Source organism: Balaenoptera borealis (assembly GCF_965194805.1).
Source record: "Balaenoptera borealis genome assembly, chromosome: 11".
Lineage (NCBI taxonomy): Eukaryota > Metazoa > Chordata > Mammalia > Artiodactyla > Balaenopteridae > Balaenoptera > Balaenoptera borealis.
Window position 1 is genome coordinate 11,394,831 of NC_138868.1, and position 25,202 is coordinate 11,420,032.

At 44.0% G+C, this 25,202-nt stretch overlaps 1 protein-coding gene across 1 annotated transcript; it reads right to left on the bottom strand.

Annotated features, from left to right (window-relative positions):
- Positions 1–9,115: 9,115 nt before the first annotated feature.
- On the bottom strand, positions 9,116–20,910 carry LOC309605410 (olfactory receptor 4D9-like). Its single transcript, XM_082341260.1, has 2 exons — positions 20,838–20,910; positions 9,116–15,473 (listed from the first exon to the last, which is right to left on the bottom strand). Exon 2 carries the CDS (start codon positions 15,440–15,442, stop codon positions 14,507–14,509), a length of 936 nt encoding a protein of 311 aa, XP_082197386.1. The 5' UTR covers positions 15,443–15,473; positions 20,838–20,910; the 3' UTR covers positions 9,116–14,506.
- Between the last annotated feature and the right edge of the window lie 4,292 nt (positions 20,911–25,202).

Sequence of the window (25,202 nt, forward strand, 5' to 3'; positions counted from 1 at the left end):
GCGGGCGAGTGTGGCAAGAGGGGGGCGGGCGAGGGGGGCGAGCGGGGCGCGGGCGCGCTCTCAGAGCCCAGGGCGGTGGCGGCTGCCACCACTTCTGGCTGGATCCCAGATCGTCTCTTTCAGCTCATCCGTTTCGTGGGCGCCTAGGATGGGAACAGGGAACTGCGAAGTGGCGCTTCTCGGGAGAAGTAGCAGCTTGGTACCTGTAACACTGAACTGTGGTCTCCGACCCTGTGCGCTTTGGGTTTAGGGCAAGGAATCGCGGAGGGGCGGAGACAGTGAGTAAGCGGCTTCTCCTCCCTCCGCAGGGTTTTGCAGAAATCAGGATTCACGTTTGCCAAGGGGTCTCTATATAAAAGAGGACGTGTTCTGTTTTATTTGAGAAATCTGTATTCATCTGCCAGAGAACGACTTAATCACCTTCTTTCCATACTCCCCACTTCGCCTGCCCGGCGCCGTGGGATCTCTGGACTGGAATTGGATTGAATCACACACAAAGGAGGAGTCCGGAAACTCACCCGGTATTCCGCCCACTAGCTGCAGCGCAAACGATTACATGGCTTTCATTCACCGGAGTGCACCATTTCTGCATGAGCCCGGATAGCTCAGTCGGTAGAGCATCAGACTTTTAATCTGAGGGTCCAGGGTTCAAGTCCCTGTTCGGGCGGAGTTTTTATTTTTTACCAGGTATTTTAAAAGTGAGAACCAGCTTTAGGGGCCTCTGAGTTTTAGCCGGTTGACTTTGGAAAAGGGAGTAAAATGTGGAGCGTGTACCCTGCGTTTCCAACGACTTCCCGGGGGTAAAAGCAAGGCAGACACCACGGGCCTTTGTGCAAAGGCCTTCGGGAGATTCGCAGTGCATAGCTGTAGGGTCTAAATAAGCTGGCTTACTCGGCAGCCGCCGCCTGGGCTGCTTGGTCTCAACTACTGCTGCAATTAAAGAAAGGGGGACGAAGCCTTCAGGAAGTCGCTGGGGCTCCCGCAGTCGCCGCCTCCCTTCGCTCTCCGTGAGCGAGCCCTGCAGACCCTCTCTCTCGGGTTCCCTCCCTCTGGGTGCCTGAGGATTGTGGGACGGATCCTGCACCCTTCCACTCCACCTTGCTACCCTTCTAGAGAATATTTTTTGCGCTCTGAAAAGGAAGAGGTGCCATCTAGAAACTGAAGCACCAAGCAGGACAGCTCCCCCTCTCTACCGAGGTCCAGTCTCACAGCTAACCCCCAAAGTGTGACCCTGAATCCAGGGAGAAGTTGAGGTTGAGATGGCAGCTTCTGCTGGTGGGAGAAGGAGGGTGCCTGCTGGGAAAGAGTGCGTTTGAGGGGCTGGAACGTGAAGTGTCCTGGAGTTCGAAAAACAAAAATGTTAGCTCCCCCTGACTACAAATTAATAAGGACAGCATTTGGCTCCTGAGAAGTTTTGAGGAAGTCGGGTTGTGGACACAAGAGCTCAGGCATGGATTCACCAAGACTAAACTAATCTTCCCTGTGAGGTGAAGGGAGCAGGTACATCCTTGCTTACCTGGAGACTGAGCCTTTCTTGCTTCTGCCAGGCAGCAGAAGAAAGTCGATCTTGAACTCATTAACAGGATGGGGATGTGGGCTGATTGAGTCAGCTGCCCTCTTAGGTGATGGACTATGTTACCTAACGTACCCAAAGAACGCTGATTGGTGGGGCAGGGCGAAGGTGGACGTCGAACTCAAGTGGGAGGCAGGGCCTTCACACCTTCACCCTCCAAGCTGAATGCCTTACCCTGTGCCTACACAGACCCACAATTTTCTTCTCTCCAAAACACAGCTTCCTCATCAGGAGAAAGGGAATAATAGTAATAACATCCCTCTCATAAACCTGTGCTGATTAAATGAGGTAACAATGCACATGCAATAGTGCTCAGTAGAGTCTTTGCCCCAAAGCGAGCATGCAGTACACTGCAGCTATTATTATTAAAGAGCTTTCAGTCGAGGGAGGGAACAAAGGACACACTGAAACAGGTAAGAAACCATTTCAAAGAAATATGTTCCCAATATGTGAAGATCATGAACCCGTATTCATGTGACTTGTGTTGGTTGGTATGTGCTGAGGCGACAGCAATGGTCGCCGACCCAAGGAAGAGTGGGCTTCTCTCTTGAAGAAAGTGAATCATGGCGTTCAGGTGGTGTTCCAGGGAAACAAAGTAAGGGAGCTGAGGCAAACACTCGGATTTTGCCTCTTCTTCCTGAGGAAGTCCCCTGGAAAGTGATCAAGTCCATTTCTGGCAACCTTGAAAAGTGGAGTCTCTTTGCTCCGACCATTTCCTGACTGAACAAGAACACACCAGGTGGGGGAAAGGAGAGGACAAGGGGAGGAGAGCACTGAGACCTCCTGGCTCTTTCCTCCTTCCTGTCCTCAAGTTCACTCCCTCTCCCTTTCACCAAGGGGTGAAAAGTGAGAAAAAAGCAAAACAAAACAAAACACCAAAAATAAAAAGGAAAAGACAAATCAAAGTCTCTCTCTACCAAGACCTTTCGAGCTTTGGAGCTGAATAGCTCTGCTTGGGTTCTGGATGATTTGAGGAAAAATTAGTTATTTCATTTAAAAATTATCATACTATATCAGCCTTAAGGCAGGTGTGGGGGGGGTGGGGACTGAACTGACACCACGTAGATGACGTGCTGGGCACACAGTAGGCACTTAGTAGGTGGCTGTCTTTCCTCTTATTAGGGTCCTGGGGAGACGTAGAAAAAGCCTTAGGAAGACAATAATATGTAGCCTGGGACAATTTCCCCACATGACAGAAATTCTTTTTCTCACTCACTGCCCTCGAAATCTCAGAGCTAAAATAAGATGCAATTTGGAAGGTGAAATTGGGAATTGGAAAGGTAGTGATGAAAGACTTTCTTAGTTATTTTTCTTTTTTTCTTTTAAGTTTCCTTAACAGGGTTGGAAGGCCCGTCATCCTCGCCGAAATAGCTCAGTTGGGAGAGCGTTAGACTGAAGATCTAAAGGTCCCTGGTTCGATCCCGGGTTTCGGCAGGGCTTTTGCTGACTCATCATTAGACGGGACTGGAGTCTGGAGTACCTTCCTTTCCTTACAGTGTCTCCCCTGAAGGCTCACCTCCCTCCCCGATCCCACACACCGCGAGGATCCTAAGAGCTTAAACCTCTTAAAGATATCACAAATCATGGAATGACCCGGACCCAGTCTACTTAGACTATGTGTCCGATGTTTCATCGTGTGATGGCCACCATTCTGGTCTACACGTAGAAGGTCTTGAGTTTGATGCCAAGTATAGTTACGCTGGGCTTGCAAGTGTTTCTCATTGACGACAGACATGAAGACTTCAAAAACGTTTGTCTATACACGCAAGTCAGGGTCCTATCAGCGTGTTAGAAATTTGGTCAACAATGGTTCTCGGCTGAAGATGTGATTTATAAGCACGTGTGTTGACCTGAAATATTTCTTGGAACCCCAGTTTTCTCACCGCGCTTTTAATAAACAGTGCATGAACTATTATCACTTAGTGCCAAAATTTGCACATTTACTGCCAGGAGCATTACCATCCGTGACTCTGACGACAGGGGTGCAATTTTCTTGGTTATGTGTTTATTGACGTTTTCTATATAAAATGATACATGTTAGTTTTAAGGAAAAAATATCTGAAGACAAAGTATCTATCATACAAGGTTGGAAGAGAAAAGACTGAGGTTGGAAGAGAAAGTTATCAGTCGCTTTCCTCACCGTTCACTTTTTCGGCAAAATCCACCGTTGGTCTGGCCTGGGTTGTAAACTCCAGGAGGGCCGAATCAAGTGTGTTCTGCATAACCTCACACCTGCTCAGCGAGAGTGGTGTGGACGCACACTCAAATTTGTTTTAGGAGTTTAAAATAACCGCCTGCACAGGGACTTGAACCCTGGACCCTCAGATTAAAAGTCTGATGTTTTACCGACTGAGCTAATCGGGCTCGGAAAGGCAACGTGACTCCTAGTCTATCCGCAGAAAATAGACCACGTGGCCCTATTCTTTTCCCATTCGATTAAAATCCCGAGTCTTTTTGTTGATTACGTGAGTGGTGAAACTGCAAACTCAGGGTCGGAAGGCGTTTGGCGAAAGAATCTTTTCTGATCCCGTTACAGAAAGACTATAAAGAAAATAACTGCCTGCCAGACCATGCTTCCACCCCAGCAGCGCCCCCGCCCCTCGCATCCTAAAGGGAGCATCCCAGGAGGAATTCTCCAGATTTAGGACGTCTGGATTTCTAAATCCAATCTTGGTCTGTGAAGAGTCCCGGAGGGTCTTGCGGGTGGAATCTTATGAGTAATTGATTAGGTCTCCAATCTTTATTAGTCAGAACCCATCCAGGACCAAGACCCGGTCCTGGTCCTCAGTGGGGCGGGAAGGCACGCAAAACAGAAGTCAAGCGCTTTGATGGTGGGAAGCAGGTCAACACCAGAAGTAAGCGTCCTGCCAAGTATTCCAGCGGGAGGTGATGCCCAGATGAGCTACCAATGGTGACTGGGGCCCTGAAGCCTTGGGAAGAGAATTTTGAGCAGAGGAAACAGCAAAAGGAAAAGGACCTTCGCCAGGGAATCTGAACATTTTCCTTGAAGCTCCCATTGAAAGGTTTGGATCAGGCTGGATTTTATATTTTTAGGAAGTCCCATTACCCTGGCAGCTGTGTCCTGAATATAACTAATGTGGACACACAAAAAAACAAAAAGTTTCCCGCCATTTCAGGAAACAACCCATGTTGCCTACCATTCCACTAAACAACGAATGTTGCAGCCATCAAGCCACCAGCCACTGCAGCTTCCCTGGTGGTGCGCCCAGAGGGGAATTCAGGATGGAGAAAAACAGGATACTGGCCCTAGATAGTTAAGATGCATGTCAAAGGAATAATTTCAATGAACCCAGACCCTTGCATCTTCCCATACTTAGAAAAGCACTAAAACAATTAACTTGAGATGTCTGCTTTTTTTGTGTGTGTGTTTGGCAGTAATCATTTGATGTTCAACTACATGTTTTTTTTTTCCCAGCAAAAAATCCTAAATATCCTGGCCCCTCCCTTACCTTCCTGGAACAGTTCCTCAGAGCTGAGAGGCCGATTCCCTGGCTATAGTAAGGTCCCTGAATAAAACGGAACTCTCAAGTTTCAGGTTGTGTATTTTTTCAGTTGTCACCAATAGGCACATTTTTTCATTACTCCTGTTTCTTCATTGCCACGTTACTCATTGAGGCATTGGATAAGATCCCTTGAAAGGGAAGGGGAGGGAATCCTATGGGGTAGAGGCTCATAACCATTATAGCTGTCCTCGGATTTCAGAGACACTCTGAACTCTGTGGGGGAAGGATGACGTCTGCAGTCTTTTATGGAGAAATGTATCCGTGTAACCGAGCAGGACCCTAGGGGGCCTTCCTGGGACAGACACCCCGAACTCCACCTGGTGTGCTCCACCTGCCTCTTGTTTGTAGAAAAGCGTTAGTCTCCCAGACCTCCCAAGAGTCAGAAGAAGCTAGCTCAAGAGGTAAGGATTGGAAGAATGTGAACATATAGTAACAAAAGCTAGCAGTTGGGCCAGGAGAACTGGTAACAATGTAAACAGATCAGCCATATAGGAGTCACAGAATCTTTAGTTCTTCCCTGAAGGACATAGACAACAGTGTCTGATGCACATTCCTGAGTTGTTTTGCAGATACTAAAACCACCACCAGAGGGAAAAAGCTAACTGCATGATGACCAGACTGTAGCCTTGACACAAGCTGCTCCATCTTGGGCAGTACTGAATCTATGACTTGCATACTTCCGGAAATTCGCCTCAAGGAAGTGGAACCAAACCGACCCTGGAGTTGAAGATTAACTGTGCTTGAAACAAGGTGATTCCGACCAGACCACCGCATGAACCATTTTGAGATGATTATCGGAGCCGTCTGTGCTGTTCTGCACATAGCCCGCACCTGCACACCCCTGAAACTTCCTGGTTTTTCCCTATAAAACCCTTTTCCCTCTAACTGGCAACTTGGAGATGGTTTTGGGGACACTAGTTTGCTATCTTCCCAGGTTGCCAGCTTCCTGAATAAAGCACCAACCCTTGTGTCTCTTGAACACTGACTTTTGCATGAGATCAGCTGAACCTGAGCTCGGTTCCGGCTCCGGTTGGTAACCTCAGGAACTATGAACAAAGTTTAAAAAGTAATCCACTAGGGAAAGATAGTCACGTTATGTTAAACAAAAATGACAGAAGGTGCTAAACCATACGTATGATATAGTATTTGTGGAAAAGTCAAACGATGTGTATATGAATATATATCCTTTAATTATATATATAATTAATTATATATATTTGTATATTTGTTGTTTGCATATACATAAGAGATGTTTAAGGGTAGAAAACAATCTGATAAAAATGACCACCTTTTGAGGAACAGCAATGAAGTGTGTGAGAAGAGTCTCTCACTGTTTCCTTTACGTACATCTGTATCATTGCATTAAAAAAGCATGTATTGTTTTCAATAATAAAATAAATGAAGAAGAAAAATATTGTCAGTTAGATTATTCCATCCTTCTGAGATCACGTAGGCAGCCCTTTAGATCAAAGCATCCCTGATCCTGTGTTTTCTACAGATTCCAGCAGAGGAAGGTGAAAAGCAAATTTCCTTCCCAGTAGAGGCTCCCTCCATGCTTCAGGGTTTTGGAGGGTAGTATCTGGTGTAGGGGAGGAAGGACTTTTTCCTCTATCCTTCTTAGTTCTGGCTGGTCTAACAATTAAATTGACAAGACAGATTAACAGAAGAAAATTAAACAAAAGTTTAATAATATGTGTACATGGAAGGGACCCAGGAAAATTAAGTAACTCGCCGAAATGTCTGAAAACCTCACGTTAAATATTATGTTCAGCTAAAGCCAAAAGAGGATGTTGGGAATAGTGATTTGGAACCTCAAAGGGGAAGAAGGCAATTGGCATGAAGATGGAAAAGCAAATGTTTGGTAAACCACGGTTTGCTGGGCCATGCAGAGACCATGGGACACAGAGAGGAATTTGAACACTTTTAGACTTTGCTAGGTTTCTCCCTATCTACCCACCTGGTTCGTACTATAGTAATCTACGGTGATAACTCCTTTCCTGGAACAGATCCTTCATCTACATTCTTTAGGCAGTTAGGGAGAAGGTCAAAAGTCAAACTTTCTTCTTGAGTCTTTTGGGCCTTGATTGTTTTCAGCTCTAAACAATCCGCATGCCAGAGAGACATTTTGGGGTGGTAAATTTTGCTCCCCTACACTGGTATTGAAAAATCACCAGTGAATTAGGTGCGCTTTTCACAAATGAAGATGTAGATCCCTAAGAATCATATGACAAGGCTGGATTTAGCCAAGAAAAATAAAAAGAGCCTCCCCCTCGGGAAAAAAAAAAAAGCCTGTAAGATGAAGCCAATTCTCTGGGGGAGTTAGTGAGCCTTTGGTCTAACCTCAGCTTCCTACAACAGTTCTGTACTCAGCTTTGAATGTAACGCAGGAGAGCGTGAAGATTTGTTTCCTGTTCCCCTAAGGCAGACTAGACTGACAGGCATTGAACCCTGAGAACAAAAGTCTCAAACTGTGTATAATCAAGTGTTAATGGTGTGGAACTGGGCTGCTTAGCGTAGAGACAGTTAACTGGAGCTGTGTGTAATTTCATTTAACAAACTATCCTGTTTTTTTTCTTACGCACCACCCCTCCATCCCTCCGTCCGCCATCTTGAAATGCCCCCTCTTCCCACTTTCTAAGTTCTTTGGTTTGGGAAGTTCCCTCCGATCCTTAAAGACAGGGATGAGAACTTGCCGCAGAGATCTCTGCTTGATCCTCTCCAGAGGGGGTTGGGTCCCGAGGACTCAGACTGTCCGTATGGCTGCTCCCACCACAACCTGCCTTCAACACCTGTTTAATGGTCTGTCTTTCCTCCTAGAATGTTTCTGCTGTGAGGACAGGACCTCTCTGTACATCTCCGCTGTTATCCAAGTAAGCTCTCAAAAACTGCTGAATGAATGAATGGACAGTTGACTGAGGGCCAGGGGTCAGGGAAGGCTTTTCGTGGGGGAGGAGGGGGCAGAACTGGTCCTTGGAAGTTTTTGTTTGGTAAAGAGAGGGAAGAACATACCTGTCGAGGTGAATGATTTCCATAATCAAATGGAATAAGTTTGTCCTGAAAAAGTTCTATGCCACTGTATTGTGCCACCCCACTTAATTCTTTGTAAGAGCTTATCGCCATCTGAAATTCTCCTATTTATTTGCTTGTTTATGGACCATCTCTTACCTCTGTCGCTCTGTCCTGTAAGTGCTTCTGGACAAAAACCTTGTCGGTTAAGGACCTTCTATTTTTCTTTTCTTTTCTTAATGTTATTTTCTGTTTGGTTTACTTTCTTTTCTTTTAAATCTTTGCATTCCCACAACCTCAGCGTTTAGAACGGTATTTGGCACATAGCATGATCTTAGATAATCGCTATTTCAAAAAATGAACGTTTTTACTGAGCAATGTCCCTCTCGCCCCCTCCCCTACAAAGTAGTATAGTTTCACGCAGACGTTTACTTTTTACCTTCCAAACCATCGGTTCTGAAGCTATTGCTACACTTTCTACGTCTGCTATAAACTTTCAGATTAAAAGGTCACTGCCACTTAACCACTCAGGCTGCAAAATGGACGGCTCACAATCCTTAAATCCTCAGGAATTCGGAAAAAATGATTCAAGTTCATGTTCAGAAAAGCAGGCTTACATGTACCAGAAGTGGGGTTCGAACCCACGAGGATATAAATCCATTGGATCTTAAGTCCAACGCCTTAACCACTCGGCCATTCTGGTATTCGCCAGATCTGTGCTTATTTTTACATAACCTGAGTAATAATGAGCTACGAAAAGTTGCACAATTTAAAAATTTTATGCCTTATGTAAAAGAACAATACGGGGATGGGGGGGATGGGAAACTCAGTAACTTTCATCACATCCTGCTAATTTCCTCATGTCCAGTCACCAGGAACTGGAGCCACACGAAAGCGATGAAGACTCAAGTAGCAGGATTCCTAACACAGTCACGTCTGAGGACACCACAGGGAACTGGAATAGGCTCCTTTTCAAAGTGGGCGAATCTCATCGGAAATCGTAGGTAATGTGTTTGTCTTCCTCCTAGCTCTTTCTTTATCAAAACAAAAGCGACTCTGGTGGGACTCGAACCCACAACCTTTGAATGCCTCCATCTAATCTAGAAGTCCAATGCGCTATCCATTGCGCCACAGAGCCCGACGCATAAGAGTTCTCCGCGTTGCTTACATCAAGGGAGGAGCGGCGTCTGTCTGGGGGACGGTCGCCTGCACGTCGGGCCACGCTTTCTTTCTCGGACAAACGGGGGAGCCCGCGTCGCCAAGGAGAAGCGTGGATGGGCATTGCGCTTGAAAGTCTGAAATCTGAAAGTTTCTTCTCGCGAGCGATCGCCAGGCATCAACTCTCAACCTCATTGCACATCGGGAGGAAAAAGTCTTTGTGTGCTGTTATTCTATCCTGGTACAACCATACACCGCGCGGTTCCATAGTGTAGCGGTTATCACGTCTGCTTTACACGCAGAAGGTCCTGGGTTCGAGCCCCAGTGGAACCAGAGCATGATGTTCTCCTTTTTCATGGATACTTTAAGGTTTCTTTTTGCCAGCCGGAACTTGAGTTTTACTCCAGGAAGTCGGAGACGCTGCCGTTTCCAACCGGGCTCAGCGCTGCGTCCCGAAGCACCCGCTAGGCTCCAGAGGTGTCCGCGCACATCGGCCACCACGGCTGCCCCCTCGTGGCACCACTAGGGAGGTGCAAGCGGCCCCGCCCTGCTCAGGTCATCGCGCGTCTCTGCGCCTGCGCGCTCCCGACTACCCCCCGCAGTTCTGCCTCCAGGTGCCTGGGTAGAAGTCCGGATCCCGCTCCTTCTAAACCGTGCATTGCCATCTTTCAGTGTTTCTGCCACCACTCAGTTAAGGGTTATCCCGAAGGTCACCTCTCTCCTTTGTTGATTACTTCTAAGTCCACTGACCTCGTACTTTTATTTAATGTAAAAAAACTTTTTGAAAAATTATATGCTCATGGTGGAGAATTCAAACAGCCCCACGTGTTTTACGGTGCTGTTTCCCTCTGGCAAAGAATTTCCCTTTGACCAAACTCTAGCTGGGCTCCTCTGAGCCCTCTTCTCAACTAGGCGGCCTATAAGACTTGAAAAAACAGTTAACACTAACATTGTTTTTAGCAGCTCAAGGCTGCATGCCTAAAGTGACTCTAGTTTCAGTGAAAGTGTCAGCCTGAGAAAACTGAATGCTGCCGCCGCCCCAGCCCCATTTACTGTTTGTTCCAGCCAACAGCTGAACCTGGGGGGCCCCGGATCAGCAGTATAACTAAACATTTTCTTTATAAATCACTTATGATTAGTGTACAAAGGTAGCGTTGCCAGACGTACTGCTCGACCCCAACAATATTCTAGAAATCTTTCTATTTCCTTCTTAAGTCTTCACTCATCTTTTCACTTCCGGTGTTTGGATATATCCTAATTCTTTAGTCTGTGCTTTTTGATGAGCGATTAAATTGTATTCGGTCTTACAGATGATACCGTAGTGGAATTCCTTGGTCATTGGTTTTGGGGTGGATCACTATGTAGAACAATAATAGCGGAAATCTTGAATAGTCATTATTATCTAACCCATTTTACAAACGACTAAGAGGAAGCACAGAGAAGTTACGTAATGGCCCAAGGTCACACACTGGCCCTAGAAGATTAAGGTGCAGATCAAAGGAATGATTTCAGTAAGCCCAGACTCTTGCATTTTCTCATACATAGAAAGGTGCTAAATTCATTAACTTGAGATGTCTATTTCTTTAATCACCAGTACTCTTTTGATGTTTGACTATGTTTTTTTGTTTTTGTTTTGTTTTTTTGCAAAAACTCCAATATATCCTGGCTCTCTCTTACCTCTTCAGAACAGTCCCTCAGATCTGAGAGGCTGTATCTCAGGCTTAAGTCCTCGGTAAGTCCGCTGAATAAAACATAATTCTCCACTTTTAGGTTGTGTTTTTTTATTTTCTTTTTTTTCATTCGACATAGGTTTTGAGGCTTCGTCTTTTTGGAAATAAAAATCTCAGCTAAATTCTTAAACGTCTGCCAAAGGGAGAATCATGGAAAAGGAATAGGCCCCTCTAGTGGTGAGAAGACATTATGAAACATTTTGCTCTGTAGACACTGCTCCTAAATTTAAGAGGTTCTTTAGAAATACAGCTTCCCAACATCTCCCAAGGTGGGAGATGTTGAACGATTTAGCCAAAACGCAAATACCCTGTGTTAGAACCCATATGTTAAAAGATTGTTGTCAAGCAACACGTTCTCATTACATGGAAGGAGAAGGAACACATTTTCATGGGAAATAGATTTTAATGTATACTGCTTCTCTCCAAAGTACTGTGGTCTTTTAGGAACCCAGTAATCAATTAATTGTCTCTTAAAAGTAAGTGTGTGTGTGTGTTTGTGCGTGTGTATGTGTGTGTATCCTGGGATAGTCTCAAAGTAAAAAGTGTGTATACATGTGTGTGTATGTATTTTTTTTTTTTTTCCTGGAACTAGTCTCTTGTGAATCCTCAATTCACTATTTGCCTCTAGAAAGTAAAGACTAAACGCTAAAAAAGGTATGTGGAAGGGAAGTTTTTTGGTTTTGTTTTTTGGTAATAAAAAATTATTCACAAGGAAGAAAGTAGTTGCTACTGTTGATAAAGGAACATAGTAGTTATGGCAGAATATGATTCTGTATTCTTTGGTTCCAAGGGAAGCTTGAATTGTTTTTGACGTTTTTGTTACATGGGTAATTAGGTACAAAATTCAAGGCTGAAGTCAAAAGTGTGGTGAATGATTTTAATTCTAGGTAGGAAGTAACAGCCACCCAAAAGAAGCAAATGGAGATTTTTAAGAGATCTTCCAACTTTAGTAAAGCATCCGTGAGTCCAGGATCACACATGAGCAAATGTGAATTTTGTCAATAGCGTCTGCCTTGTGTTGCCCCTGACACCTTGCTGAAGTGTTCCATCCTTCCGTACCTGGGTCTCTGGGCTACCTTTACACCCCGGACTTGGATTTACCTCCCTCACATGCACCCAATGCAGCTTTCGTGTCCTACATCTCTTCCACTCTGGGATGACACCTGGTGCCTTTGGCTGCGCCAGTAGACCACCTGAAATTAATCCCTAGTGAGATAATACTGAGAATGGATTTAGAGATTTGACTTCCAGTGGACCTTGAGCCTCATTATATGCTCATTGTAATACATTAGCATCTAAATGACATGCCCACAGGCACCATGACAGTTCTGAGGCCGACTATGAAAGGCCAAAAAGTGGACAGTGGCCCAATTCCTGGAAGTCCCTGCCCCTTCCCCAAAACAGTTAGAAAAATCCTCCCACTCATTAGCCTATGAAATTACCCAGCCAAGGAACTCCCTGGTGGTCCAGTGATTAGGATTCCATGCTTCCACTGCAGGGGGCATGGGTTTGATCCCTGGTCAGGGAACTAAGATCCTGTATGCCAAGGCCAAAAAAAAAAAAGGAAAAAATATTACCCTGCCCATAAAAACTAGCGACCCCATATTTGGGTCCTTTCGCCTTCTGAGATGGCCCACACTCTGTCTATGGAGTGTATATTTCTCTAAGTAAATCCACTTCTTACCTATCACTTTGCCTCTCACTGAATTTTTTCTGCGCTGAGACATAAAGAACCTGAACTTCAGCAAGTCCTGAAGCCAGGTGTGTGATCTCAATTAAAAGATAGTGGGTTCAAGACCCATCTGAGTTTTGGCAGGGTTCAAGTCCTGGTGTGAGTTGTGTGCTTTCAGTGGCGTTGTATCTAGCTTGAACCCCATGAACTGTGTCTAATTTATGAAATATCCCACGAGCAGGAATTTCAGGGCAACACCAAGGGAGCAACAGTACGCAGCGATAGAGCTGGTTGGGAGGGGCTGGATTTTGGAGCAAGTTTCCCTTGTTTGTGTTTCCCTCCTGAACCCCTCTGTGCAAATGGCTCTTTACTTCCCTTACATCTGTCCATCAGACATGGCTGGGAGATTAGACTGGGATATAACAGGCCAGTCAGTACTTCCAGTCCAAATTTCAGTTGACTACAGTTTTCATCTATTTACTCGACAAAAATAATAGGTTGCCAGGAGACCCACTGGAATTTATTATTGTTTCTATTCTCTTAATGCGGAGGCTCTAAAGAAAATGCTAGAAAGAGGAACGAGGAAGAATTTAGAATGGGCTGATTTGTAATCTTCTAGACAATCAGTCCCTGAATAATGGAAAGTCAGTTTATTCTTAAACCTTTGCTTCTTGCGAACCTGTGACTCAGGCACATTCTAGCGAAGCAGACAGGGTTGGGTTCCTTTCTCCCTTGAGGGCTGGCCCAGAATAAATGGCAGGAAAATGATGTTGAAATTCTTAGAGGTACGGAAGACTTACCATACGTACTCCTCGGTCAGATAAAGACAGCAAAGTGCCTTTCATAACATTACAATAGAGGATAAATTTTCATAGACGAGCTTGTTTCAGATGCCCTCAAATCCTGCCTGAGGCAACAGGAGTAGTCAGACATGCATTTAGCTGATGGTCAGAGATCTCAGATCTAGCCTTGCCTGAGCCATTTATTAGCTATGAAAACTTTGGAAAAATATGAAAGTTATCTCAGCTTCTGTAAGGGAAACCCAAAGGTTTCCTTAGAAAAACAGAACTCATATCCTCCACGGTGGGCAATGGCAAACTTCCACAAAGGGAGGGGTGGCTGGATTTTATAGCCTGGACTCCTGGTCCCTGGAGATCATTTTACTAATTATTGCTTGGGCTGTACACGTGGTACAGCCACAACTCAAGAACTGAGAGGTAATTTTCTCTCAGACTTCATTTCCTCACCTGTAAAATGAGGTGTTTGAGTGATATAAGTTTTAGAGTCCCTTTCAGAGCTGACAACTTACAGATCTGAGACTCTAAGTTGCTAACAACCACGCCATGAGAAATTCTTACAGAGACGATTATTTCAGACCATCCTTATTAGAGGATTCTGCTGTAGGGCAAAGGGAAAACTCTGGCCTCACCATGGTCTGTTGATTGGGGTCTTCTATTGTGTTGTGAGAAAATACTTTTCAGTTCTGACTCTTCCAGTCTGGCCTTCATGGCATCTATTTCTTTTTTTTTAAATAAATTTATTTATTTTTGGCTGCATTGGGCCTTCGTTGCTGTGCACGGGCTTTCTCTAGTTATGGAGAGTGGGGTCTCCTCTTCGTGTGGTGCACGGGCTGCTCATTGCGGTGGCTTCTCTTGTTGCGGAGCATGGGCTCTAGGCATACGGGCTTCAGTAGTTGTGGCACGTGGGCTCAGTAGTTGTGGCGCATGGGCTTAGTTGCTCTGGGGCATGTGGGATCTTCCCGGACCAGGGCTCTAACCCGTGTCCCCTGCATTGGCAGGTGGATTCTTAACCACTGCACCACCAGGGAAGTCCCCTATGGCATCTATTTCTTTTCGTAAGTTCCAAATCTCCTCTTCAATCTTTTCATGGCTGACTTCATCTCCTGGTTCCTCAGGGTGTAGATCATGGGGTTCAGGACAGGAATGATGACAGTGAAGGTAATGGAGACAGCTCTGTCCATGGGGAGGGCAGTGAAGGGCCGGGCGTAGACATAGATGCAGGGCACAAAGTGCAAGGTCACCACCGTGATGTGGGCTGTGCAAGTGGAGATGGCTTTTCTCCTGCCCTCCCCAGTGTGAGACCTCAGCATTGTCAAGATGACTGTGTAGGACACAAGGAGGAAGATGAACCACAGTGTAGAGATCAAGCCATTATTGGAAATCATTAAGACCTCAAGGGCAAAGGTGTCGGTGCAGGCGAGTTTGAGGACCTGGGGAACATCGCAGTAGAAACCATCCACAACATTAGGTCCACAGAAGGGGACTGGGAGCAAGAGGGAAATCTGCACGATGGAGTGGACGAAGCCCCCCACCCAGGAGGCCACAATGAGGGCAGTACATCGTGCCCTACTCATGATGGTCACGTAGTGCAAGGGCTTGGAGATGGCCATGTAGCGATCAAAGGCCATCACAGAGAGAGAGAAAATATCTGCCCCACCGAGGAGGTGGAAGAAAAACATCTGAGTGGTGCAGCCATTGAAGGAGATGACCTTTCTCCTTGTAAGAAGGTCTACTAGGACCTTCGGAGCAGTGATGGAGGAGAAGCAAATGTCCAAGACAGAGAGATTGCGGAGCAGGAAGTACATGGGGGTGTGAAGGCGAGACTCACAGGTCACGGTGACAATGATGAGGAGGTTTCCCATCACGGTAGCTGTGTACACCAAGGATAACAAAAGAAATAAGACCAGGCTCAGCTCTTGGGACTGGGTCAGTCCTTGAAAAATAAATTCTTTCACTCTGGTGTAATTTCCCTGCTCCATCGGGTCATGTTTCTTCTTCTTCTTCAATTACCTGGAGAGAAAACAGAAAATAGAATATAGAAAAGATATCATTAAAAACAAAAGGAGTGTGAGTTATATGACCAGACTGCCTTGGGGTTATTTGTATGGTTATTTTTCTTTTGGGCAGGGATGCCTACAATTCTATCTCTAGTAGATGGCATTTTCTGAGCTCTCTCAGAGCAAACCAAAGAGTGAGTTTCCAACGGGTGTAATTAATAGAAGCTCCTAAATCAGTACATTATTAAATTCTTATTAAAAATTTTACAGGCTTATCATTTTATAGATTCTATATGCCTCTTAAAAAGTCACTGAATGCTCTGAGAAGTGAAGAGACTAGCTTTGCTTTTGTTTTCATGCACACTCATGTATCTAATTGTTAGGAAGTGGGAAACACACGCAGGGGAAAAATATAAAACACGGTCTGTGGCTCTAATGGAAGCTTGTACTTTCTTCTCTCATCTTCTTCCACAGGAGACCATCTGCTTGGCATAGTCTGGCCAGATTTTCATGATACCGGTGATCTGCACTAAATTAGGCCAAAAAACCAGTTTACGGTTTACTGTCTCCCTAGGATAAATAGCTTTGCAGCAGCTAAGACAATTTAATTGAGTAAATCACTGTTTCTTTCTTCTTCTTCTTCTTTTTTTTTTTTCAGTCTCCCTTCTTTTGGTGTCTTGTTTTCCTCTGATTTCCATGGCCCAAGATTGGGACTTGACAACTGATAGCTATAGCCCCTGCTCCCCATAATGCTCTTGGCAAGGACTTTGCCCTCCAGGACACTGGACAAATGGTTTTCCTTTCTCAGGCTCCCTTCCTTTCATCACTTACATTTGTACGTCACTCCTTGCCGCCTCAGTTTATCATCAGTAAAAATGCGTATTAATCATGTTTGTTTTACAGGATTGTGAAGCTTAAAGAAACTTGTTTAATTCACTTAAACTGAGTTCGGCACAGATCACATTTCCGCTGCGTATATCACAGTTAACATTTTGCAGAGCCAATCTTTTATACACATTATTTCAGAAACGCTGACAAAAATACACTTTTTTATTCTTTTCTTATAAAATATGATTCTTTGAAATAATTGCAACTATTATCAAATCTAGCTTCAAAAGCAGATACGTTTCATACAATGGGATATTATTCAGTGATAAAAGGAAATGAGCTCTCAAACCAAGAAAAGACATAGAGGAAACTTTAGTTACATTACTAAGTGAGAGAAGCTGATCTGAAAATGTCCATACTGTATGATCCCAACTATATGACGTTCTGGAAAAGATAAAATTATAATGAAAAGATTAACGGTTGCCGGGGGCTGGGTGTGGAGGTGGGGAGGGATGAATAGGTGAGACACGGGATTTTTAGGGCATTGAAACTATTCTATATGATACTCTGATTGTGGATACATGACATTATGCATTTACTAAAACCCATAGAATGTACAACACGAAGAGTGAGACCTCATGCAAACTGTGGACTGCAGTTAATAACAATGTATCAATATTGGTTCCTCAATTGGTACCTAATGTAGCACACTAATGCAAGATGAATTAATAATACGTGCATTACTAATAAGGGAAACTGGGGTGGTAGTGGGGAGAGGGAACGCTCTGTAGGTTCTAATTTTTATGTAAACCTAAAACTGCTCTAAGTAATAAAATCTGTTACTCTAAAAACAAACAAAAGTATACCAAAGGATAAAACAATTTAGAACATTTCTAGTTTGCAAAGGAGCACAATTTTTTAAAAACTTTTATTACCAAGCTTCATTTCCTATAAATCCTACTTGATGCTTTTCTCCTGTTTCCCACCCTGTTTTAAAGAGAACATTTAGATTAAATTCTAGTTTGGGTGTTGACAGGCATCAGGCTATTGTGATTTTGCCAACTGCTTAAAACAAAACTGTCTTTTGTAGCTTTTTTTTTTTTTAAATCGGCTTTGTTGCGGTGTAGCTTCCATACAATGAACTGCACACATTTAAAGGTACAGTTTGATGAGATTTGACATACATGTACACCCATGAAGCCATCACCACAATTAGGATAAGGAACATCTCCATCACCCCAAAGTTTCCTTGTGCCCCTGAGAACTGCGCAATCTCGGCACCTAATGACTCTGTCCAAACCTGCACCAAGAGATGACCAGACTGTATCATGGCCTCTGGCGGCACAAGGCTGTGTCCTTAGGATGACCCCAAACCCCCATTAAAATGCCTTCCCGGGAAAGCACAAAGCTGCCGGGAGAATTTACTGTTTGTTCCAGCCAACCTCTGAGATAGGCCGCTGACCTCCTTTACTTAGAGCATTTATGGGAAAGGCCTTGTAATTGTCAATATGTATCTCTTGCGACTAACAAGTGTCTCTCTCAAGGACTGAGAGCCTTTCCTTTAAATATCATCAACAGGAAGGAAGGGGCCTCTGTCTCCCAATCTCCGTAGGGGGGTTACTTCCAGCTCCCAGACACAACCAGCCTAATCGCACTGACACTGACTAACTCTTTGCAATTTTTCACTTTTCTGGCTCTACTGAGCCCCAGCTTGTCCCCCTCACTCTCCCTTTAAAGCACCCATCGCTTTGGGCAAATAGGCTTGGAGCTTAGCCTTTTCACTACTGTTTTCACTAACACTGGGCTGTGTTCACCTCTGACACTTCTTTGTACCACTTCCCTCTGTATTCTGTCCGTACTGAAGCCAGCCTCTCGTCCTGCTGTTCATGACTCAGCTCTCCGGATCCCACTGTACTTTATGTTTCATTTTCTCATCAGAACAGAACTTCTATGTTACTAACTTTCCTCCTATTCCCTTTCCTTTGAAGCCCAAGCAGCACAAAGCTAATTTTCTTGGCTCACTCACAGTGATCTATGAATCCATCAATAACTCCCAGAAGATTACATCCTTTTCAAATATTTTTAGTTTTTAAAAGGGCCAGTTAGGGACTTCCCTGGTGGCACGGTGGTTAAGAATACGCCTGCCAATGTAGGGGACATGGGTTTGAGCCCTGGTCCGGGAAGATCCCACATGCCGCGGAGCAACTAAGCCCGTGGGCCACAGCTACTGAGCCTGCGCTCTAGAGCCCGTGAGCCACAACTACTGAGCCCACGTGCCACAACTACTGAAGCCCACGTGCCACAACTACTGAAGCCCGCGCGCCTAGAGCCCGTGCTCCACAAAGAGAGAATCCACCGCAATGAGAAGCCCGTGCACCACAAAAAGAGTAGCCCCTGCTCGCCGCAACCAGAAAAAGCCCGCGTGCAGCAGTGAAGACCCAGTGCAGCAACAAATAAATAAATAAACAAATTTATTTTTTTTAAAAAATGGCCATTATTTTCTTCAGAGTAAATGCTTTTTACAGATTTTTAAAAGAAAATGATCAGAACACATGAAGTTTTTAAGATAATGCACAGAGGATTTTTCTTTTTCTTTCTTTTTTTTTTTTAATGTTGGACTGCGGTGGGAAGTATTGTGGCACAGAGAAAAGATACCAGCTTGGGAGATCTGAGCTCTGAGGCCTCCATGGAACAATAGTGGAATCTTTAAAGGCATGTAAACTCCAAGATGTTCAGTCTTATCATGAGTGAAATGGGGGCCTTCACTGCCTTGAATCCCTTTACAAGTAGGCAAGTTCTGCACAATATTAAACAATACTAAATGGATTCATTGATCTAGGTGATTTCTAGACCTTTGGAGCTTTTTTTTTTTTAATTTTTAAATTAAAAAATTTTTTCTTGTTGGAGTATAGTTGCTTTACAATGTTGTGTTAGTTTATACTGTACAGCAAAGTGAATCAGCTACACGTATATACACATCCCCTCCTTTTCAGATTTCCTTCTCATTTAGGTCACCACGGAGCTTTTTAAAAAATATATACATTTTGGAGGACTTTCCTGGCGGTCCAGTGGTTAGGACTCCGCACTTCTACTGAAGGGGGCCCCGGGTTAAATCCCTGGTTGGGGAATTAAGATCCCACGTGCTGTGTGGTGTGGCAAAAAAAAAAAAAAAAAAAAAAAAAAATATATATATATATATATATATATTTAAAAATTTTTTTATTGGAGTATAGTTGATTTACAATATTGTGTTTGTTTCAGGTATATAGCAAAGTGATTAGGAGATATGTATGTATGTATATATCTATATTCATTTTTTCTATTCTTTTCCATTATAGGTTATTACAAGATATTGAATATAGTTCCCTGTGCTATACAGTAAATCCTTGTTTTTTAAATCTATTTTATATATGGTAGTGTGCATCTGTTAATTCCACATTCCCAATTTATGACCCCCCCACCTTTGGAGTTTTAATACTCAATTGTTTTAAATAATGTTGCCCTCAATTACCTTGTGACGAGTCTAAGACTGTGTTCCGTCCATTGCTTTTACCAACATTTGAACCTCAATTAACTGTAAACCTCAACTGTTTCTTGATAGTTAACTGATGGCTTATTAGTGGTGGCAAGAAAAACGGCTGCGATCAAGAATTTCCAGGGGCGGTCTACCGTAGTGGTTAGGAGAATGGGCTTTGAAACCCAAATGCACGAGGTTCTGTGCACAAATGAGTCGTGAAAGTAATCAAGTCACCAATGCAACTGAAAAATGCTGAAAAATGGGTACACTTCCCTGTGCAAAATACATGCACAACTAAGAAAGTAAAGATGGAGGGTGGGAGGACAAATGAGAATCCCTCTGTATGTGTGTCTGCAACAGGAAGGAAGGAGAGAAAACAGAGAACTATTGTTTATAAGTTTGCTTTTGTCCTTGCTTTTGGCAAGAACGAGTTCAAGATCTCAAGAACTTCTTTAGAAATAGGCCCAGGTAAACCCATTCTAATAAAACAGGCTTGGGAGTTTCCTGACGGTCCAGTGGTTAGGACTCGGGGCTCTCACTGCCAGGCCAGGTTTGATCCCTGGTCAGGGAAATAAGATCCTGCAAACCACACAGCTGGCCAAACAAACAACCAGAAAAAACCTCCAAAACCCCCCAAAACCGGCTTATTGAATTTCATAGAGTCCCCAACTTGAGGGAATCCCCACCACAATAGTCCACCAAGCATATGTTCCCCCATCCCTCTTGACAAGCTGACCTTCTCTCTATGCTCTTCAAGTCCCCTTCCTAATACTGAAGGACTAATTATTCTGCTCTGCATCACTGAAGTTTTTAGCTTTAATATACAGCATCCTCTACCTTTCAGGAGCATTATTAACCTTCAAAATATTTCTGAAATCCACAATAATATTTCAAAACTGGTAGTGCATGGGCACACATGCTCAGACATATAGTCAGACACACAAGCACGCACTCAAAAGCCCCCACTTAAAGCTCCCGACCTCTAATCCTTACCCAAGAAGTAGTGCTAGCCATTCGGTTGCATACACTGACCTTAGGAATGATTGATTATCAAGGAATACTCCTCTTTAAGGTAGACATGCCTCTGGGGGCTGGTTGGTACAGTGCCTTCTCTCCTGATACAGGGGGCAAAGGGTAGGCTCCGAGAATTGCCTCTGAGTGGTCCCAACACGCTGCCCCACGGTGCCGCTGCCGTGAGCACCAGTCTCTGAGCCCCAGCCCCAATGGAAGGATCACCGGAGGGAACACTTTTGGAAGTGAGTGTTGAACCTGAGTAGCCAGACTTTCCTATTGGGATGCAGTTCCCTAGAGTGTTATTAAGAAATTGAACACACACTGGAAGGAGTACGCAAACATGCACATTTTGGTTTTGAAATCCTCCTAATGCAGGGGAGGAGATGTATCCTCATAGACCTTGGGATTAGAACCCAAATATCTTTGCCTGAAGGGCTCATAGGGGACAAACAGAAGAGTCTGTCTCCTTCAGAGGTGGGAACTCAGGGAAAATAAATAGAACTCCCAGGAGGGTGTGTCTCAGTCTATTTCATTTCTTTCTTTCTTACTTTTTTTTTTTTTTTTAGGCAGATGGTTTGCTTGTTGTCCTAATAATATACATAATCAGATGCATCATAAAGACTGGGAAATGCATTTTCTCCTTGTTTTCCACCAAACTTCTCACACAAAGAGGGAATAAAAGCAGACGAAGGATGGGTTGGTACCATTCATCCATTAAATATTTAATTATAAAATATTTACTGAGTACCTTCCATGTTCCAGGCCCTATAATCCCAAAGATTTCCATTTTCTCTCTCCTCTCATTTCTTTTTTCCTTTCTTTCCTTTTTTTTTTCCATACCGTGCAGCACGTGGGATCTTAGTTCCCCTACCAGGGATTGAACCCGCTCCCTCTGCAGTGGGAGCTCAGAATCTTAACCACTGGACTGCCAGGGAAGTCCGTCTACCTCCCCTCCCCACGCCCGCATTTCCAATATCATTTTTGAAAACTCATCTCTCAACATAGATCCATGGATTGTCTCGCTTGGATATAGTGCACACCTTCAACTCAAAATGTCTAAAATTGATCTGATCGTTGCAATCGAGAACTAAATACTTCCCTCTCTGTAGCTGACACTATTATTCTCCTTGTCACAAGGGCTCAGTATCTCTGAAATACCGCTGACACTTCCCCTTACCTTTTTTTTTTTTTTGGTCTTTTGTAATCCTTCCTGAATAAATTAGTTTTAGGTTTCTTTCATCATTTGCAATCAGTTTTCATAGTTTACTTGGAGAACTTGTCAGTTCCTTCTGATATTCACACTCTTGTGCAATCCCCTCCCCTTGTGTGTGGATTGGATTTAGTGACTTGCTTCTACTGAAGAGAATACAGCAAAAATGATAGGATGTCACTTTCCAGATTAGACTATAAGAGACCGTGACTTCTATCTTGCTGACACACTCTTTTCTGCCTTGATTGCTCGCTCTGATGAAGTAAGCTGCCCTGTGGGAGAAGCCCACAAGGCTAGAACCTGGGGATGACCTCCAGCGAACAGCCAGGAAGGAACTGAAGCTCTCAGGCCAATAGCTCATGATTCTGGCTCATATGAGTGAGCTTGGAAGCCAATCCTTCCCCAGTCGAACCTTGAGATGAGACTGCTGCTCCCAGCTGATGCCTTGACTGCAGCCTTGTGAGAGATTCTAGGCAGGAGACTTAGCTAAGCTGTGCCTGGATTCCCAACTCACACAAACCGTGACTTAAGAAATGTGTGTTGCTTTAAGCCACTAAGTTTTGGGGTAATGTGTTATACAGCAATAAATCACTAATATCGTACTGAACTAATAGTCTGCTATTAAGTAAAAGCTATGTGGATGATATTCTCTTTCAGACTGGAGAGGCAAGTCATGCAACAGTAACAAAAAAAAGAACTCTGCAGATCCCTCCAGGGTAGTGTTTTGTGGCTGGAATTTCATGGATGCTTCAATATAGTTTATGTGGTACTGACTACACTAGCATCTTGGAAACTAAGCTGAAACAACCTGAATCTTCTTTGAATTTTTCAAAGAAGTACAGAATGACAGGATCACTCCTAAACCAGCCCGTCTGTGTTTATAGATATATTTATTTGCTTATGAAAAATATTGTGGAAGTTTAAAATCAATGTTCTTTATGTAGGACCAAATATATGGGATCTGTGCAGGATAAGCTAGAATCATTTCATTATCTGATAGTTCCCTAAGAAAATGTTCCTACCTGGAGAAAAAAAATATGTGTATATATTAATCCAAGTAATTATTTCATGTCATGGTGAAAGAGAAGTAAATTTAATGGCATTCTGAATTCAATTTCTTTTCCTCACCGTGTTTTTTTTTAAAATTAATTAATTTATTTGTCTTTATTTTTGGCTGTGTTGGGTCCTTGTTGCTGTGTGCGGGCTTTCTCTAGTTGCGGCGAGAGGGGGCTACTCTTTGTTGCGGTGCACAAGCTTCTCGTTGCCGTGTCTTCTCTTGTTACAGTTGCAGAGCACAGGCTATAGACGTACAGGCTTCAGTAGTTGTGGCACGTGGGCTCAGTAGTTGTAGCTCACCGGCTCTAGAGTAGCTATGGTACACAGGCTTAGCTGCTCCACGGCATGTGGGATCTTCCCAGACCAGGGCTCGAACCTGTGTCCCCTGAATTGGCAGGTGGATTCTTAACCTCTGTGCCACTAAGGAAGCCCCGAAGCCTGTCTCTTTAAATGTCTTCCTGGAACAGCTCTTTCTAAAGACCAGCATTGGCCTGTGACATGAGCAGGAAATATATTTTTATTGTGGTTAACTACTTTGATTTTGGATGTTTTTAACACAGTATTTAATCTACTTTGATTACACATGAGTGTCAGCTTCTGTGGCTTGAACTTTATCACAACTGGAGACATAGTACAGTCAGTAGGTCCCAGCAAAATATCAGCTGCATTGTTAGATAAACCTTCTCCTGGCATCGTTCTCATTCCTTTCATTACAGATACTAGCAAAATCTCAGATTCACTGATTGAAACTTCATGCTTTTGATTCGTCTTTCTTTCACTTCTAATGGATTGAGTGGAAAGTGTAAAGGAGTTATAAGGTCCCATGTGCAGAAACAAGGAGAAATTTGGGTCTGGCTAGTCTGTGATTGAGATAATCCTGCTATACAATGGGGAGTCAGTTCCTTCCCATGGGAATGCTTAATATCTGTCTTTGCTTAAGCCTTTCACAAATCCAGGTGAGCTGTCTACAGCCTCTACCCATCAGTGTTATTTCTGTATGAATACTCCCATGTACAGCATTACCTCCTTCTTCCCAGGAAGAAACCACAGCTTTGGAGTGATTTGGGGATCCTCTCTCCCCAGTAGAAAACATGGATTTGCGTTGCTCAGGGGGCCACAAATGGAGTTCTCCTTTCCCAGTTTTCCTTTTAAATGTCAAATACAGGTCTTCCCTCCAGGAGTGTACTGTGTTGTGGGTGCAATGAGCTCACTGCCACACTAATGTGGCACACTCTTACACCATTCTCTCCCTCTGCACATACTGAGTTATTTGCTTGGATTGTCCCTCTCTGCCTTATGACCTTTGGAAAGGTCGACTCGCTGTTAAATGTCTTTTGAAACTTTCAAGTGCCTACAATATTTCCACTACACTTTATTCATACCTTCATGAAAGCATCTTGGGGGATGCCTCTAACAGTGACTATTTTTAATCTTTTTGCAGCAGTTTGAATCCTAGCAATGTTGGGCCCATAAGAAGCGCCCTGTAAATACTCGTGGAATGAATGATTGAAAGTGGGTAGTGGAAGACATGAATGGGACTCACCTTAAAGCCGTATCATCCATAGGTCCCCAGCACATACTATAGGACCAACCTCTTTTAGGACTCCATGGTTATCTATAGATGTTAATTGCTTTTGGCATTAAGGTGATTGAAACCGAGCAGGACCCTGTGGGGCTCTTGGACATGGAAGCCTTTCTGTGTCCCCTGTTTCTTGTTTGTAGAGAATAGACTCCAGCCTCCATGACTTTCTCTGAGTTCCAAAGGGCAGATTCGTACAGTTGCTAATCAGGGAAGGGAGGGGATGTAGAGATAAGGGAGGAGCAGTCAAGTAATAGTAGTGTAACCTTGGGGCAGGGTCCGGGTTCTGCCTCAAGGGATAGAGATAACAGTGTATTTTGAGCTCTTTACAGAATTAAAACCCCCAACAAATGGAAGATGTTAGCATTCTTCATTCCAGATTAAAGGAACCAGAGAAGCTCTTTAAGAGACCACCTGTGGCCAGATTAAATGAGTGCAGAAACTGCACACACCCTAATCTTATCAGCAACCCGGCCCTTGAACCATTGCTATAAAACTCCTCACCAAACCCTCCTGGGTTGAGGACACACGGTTTTGG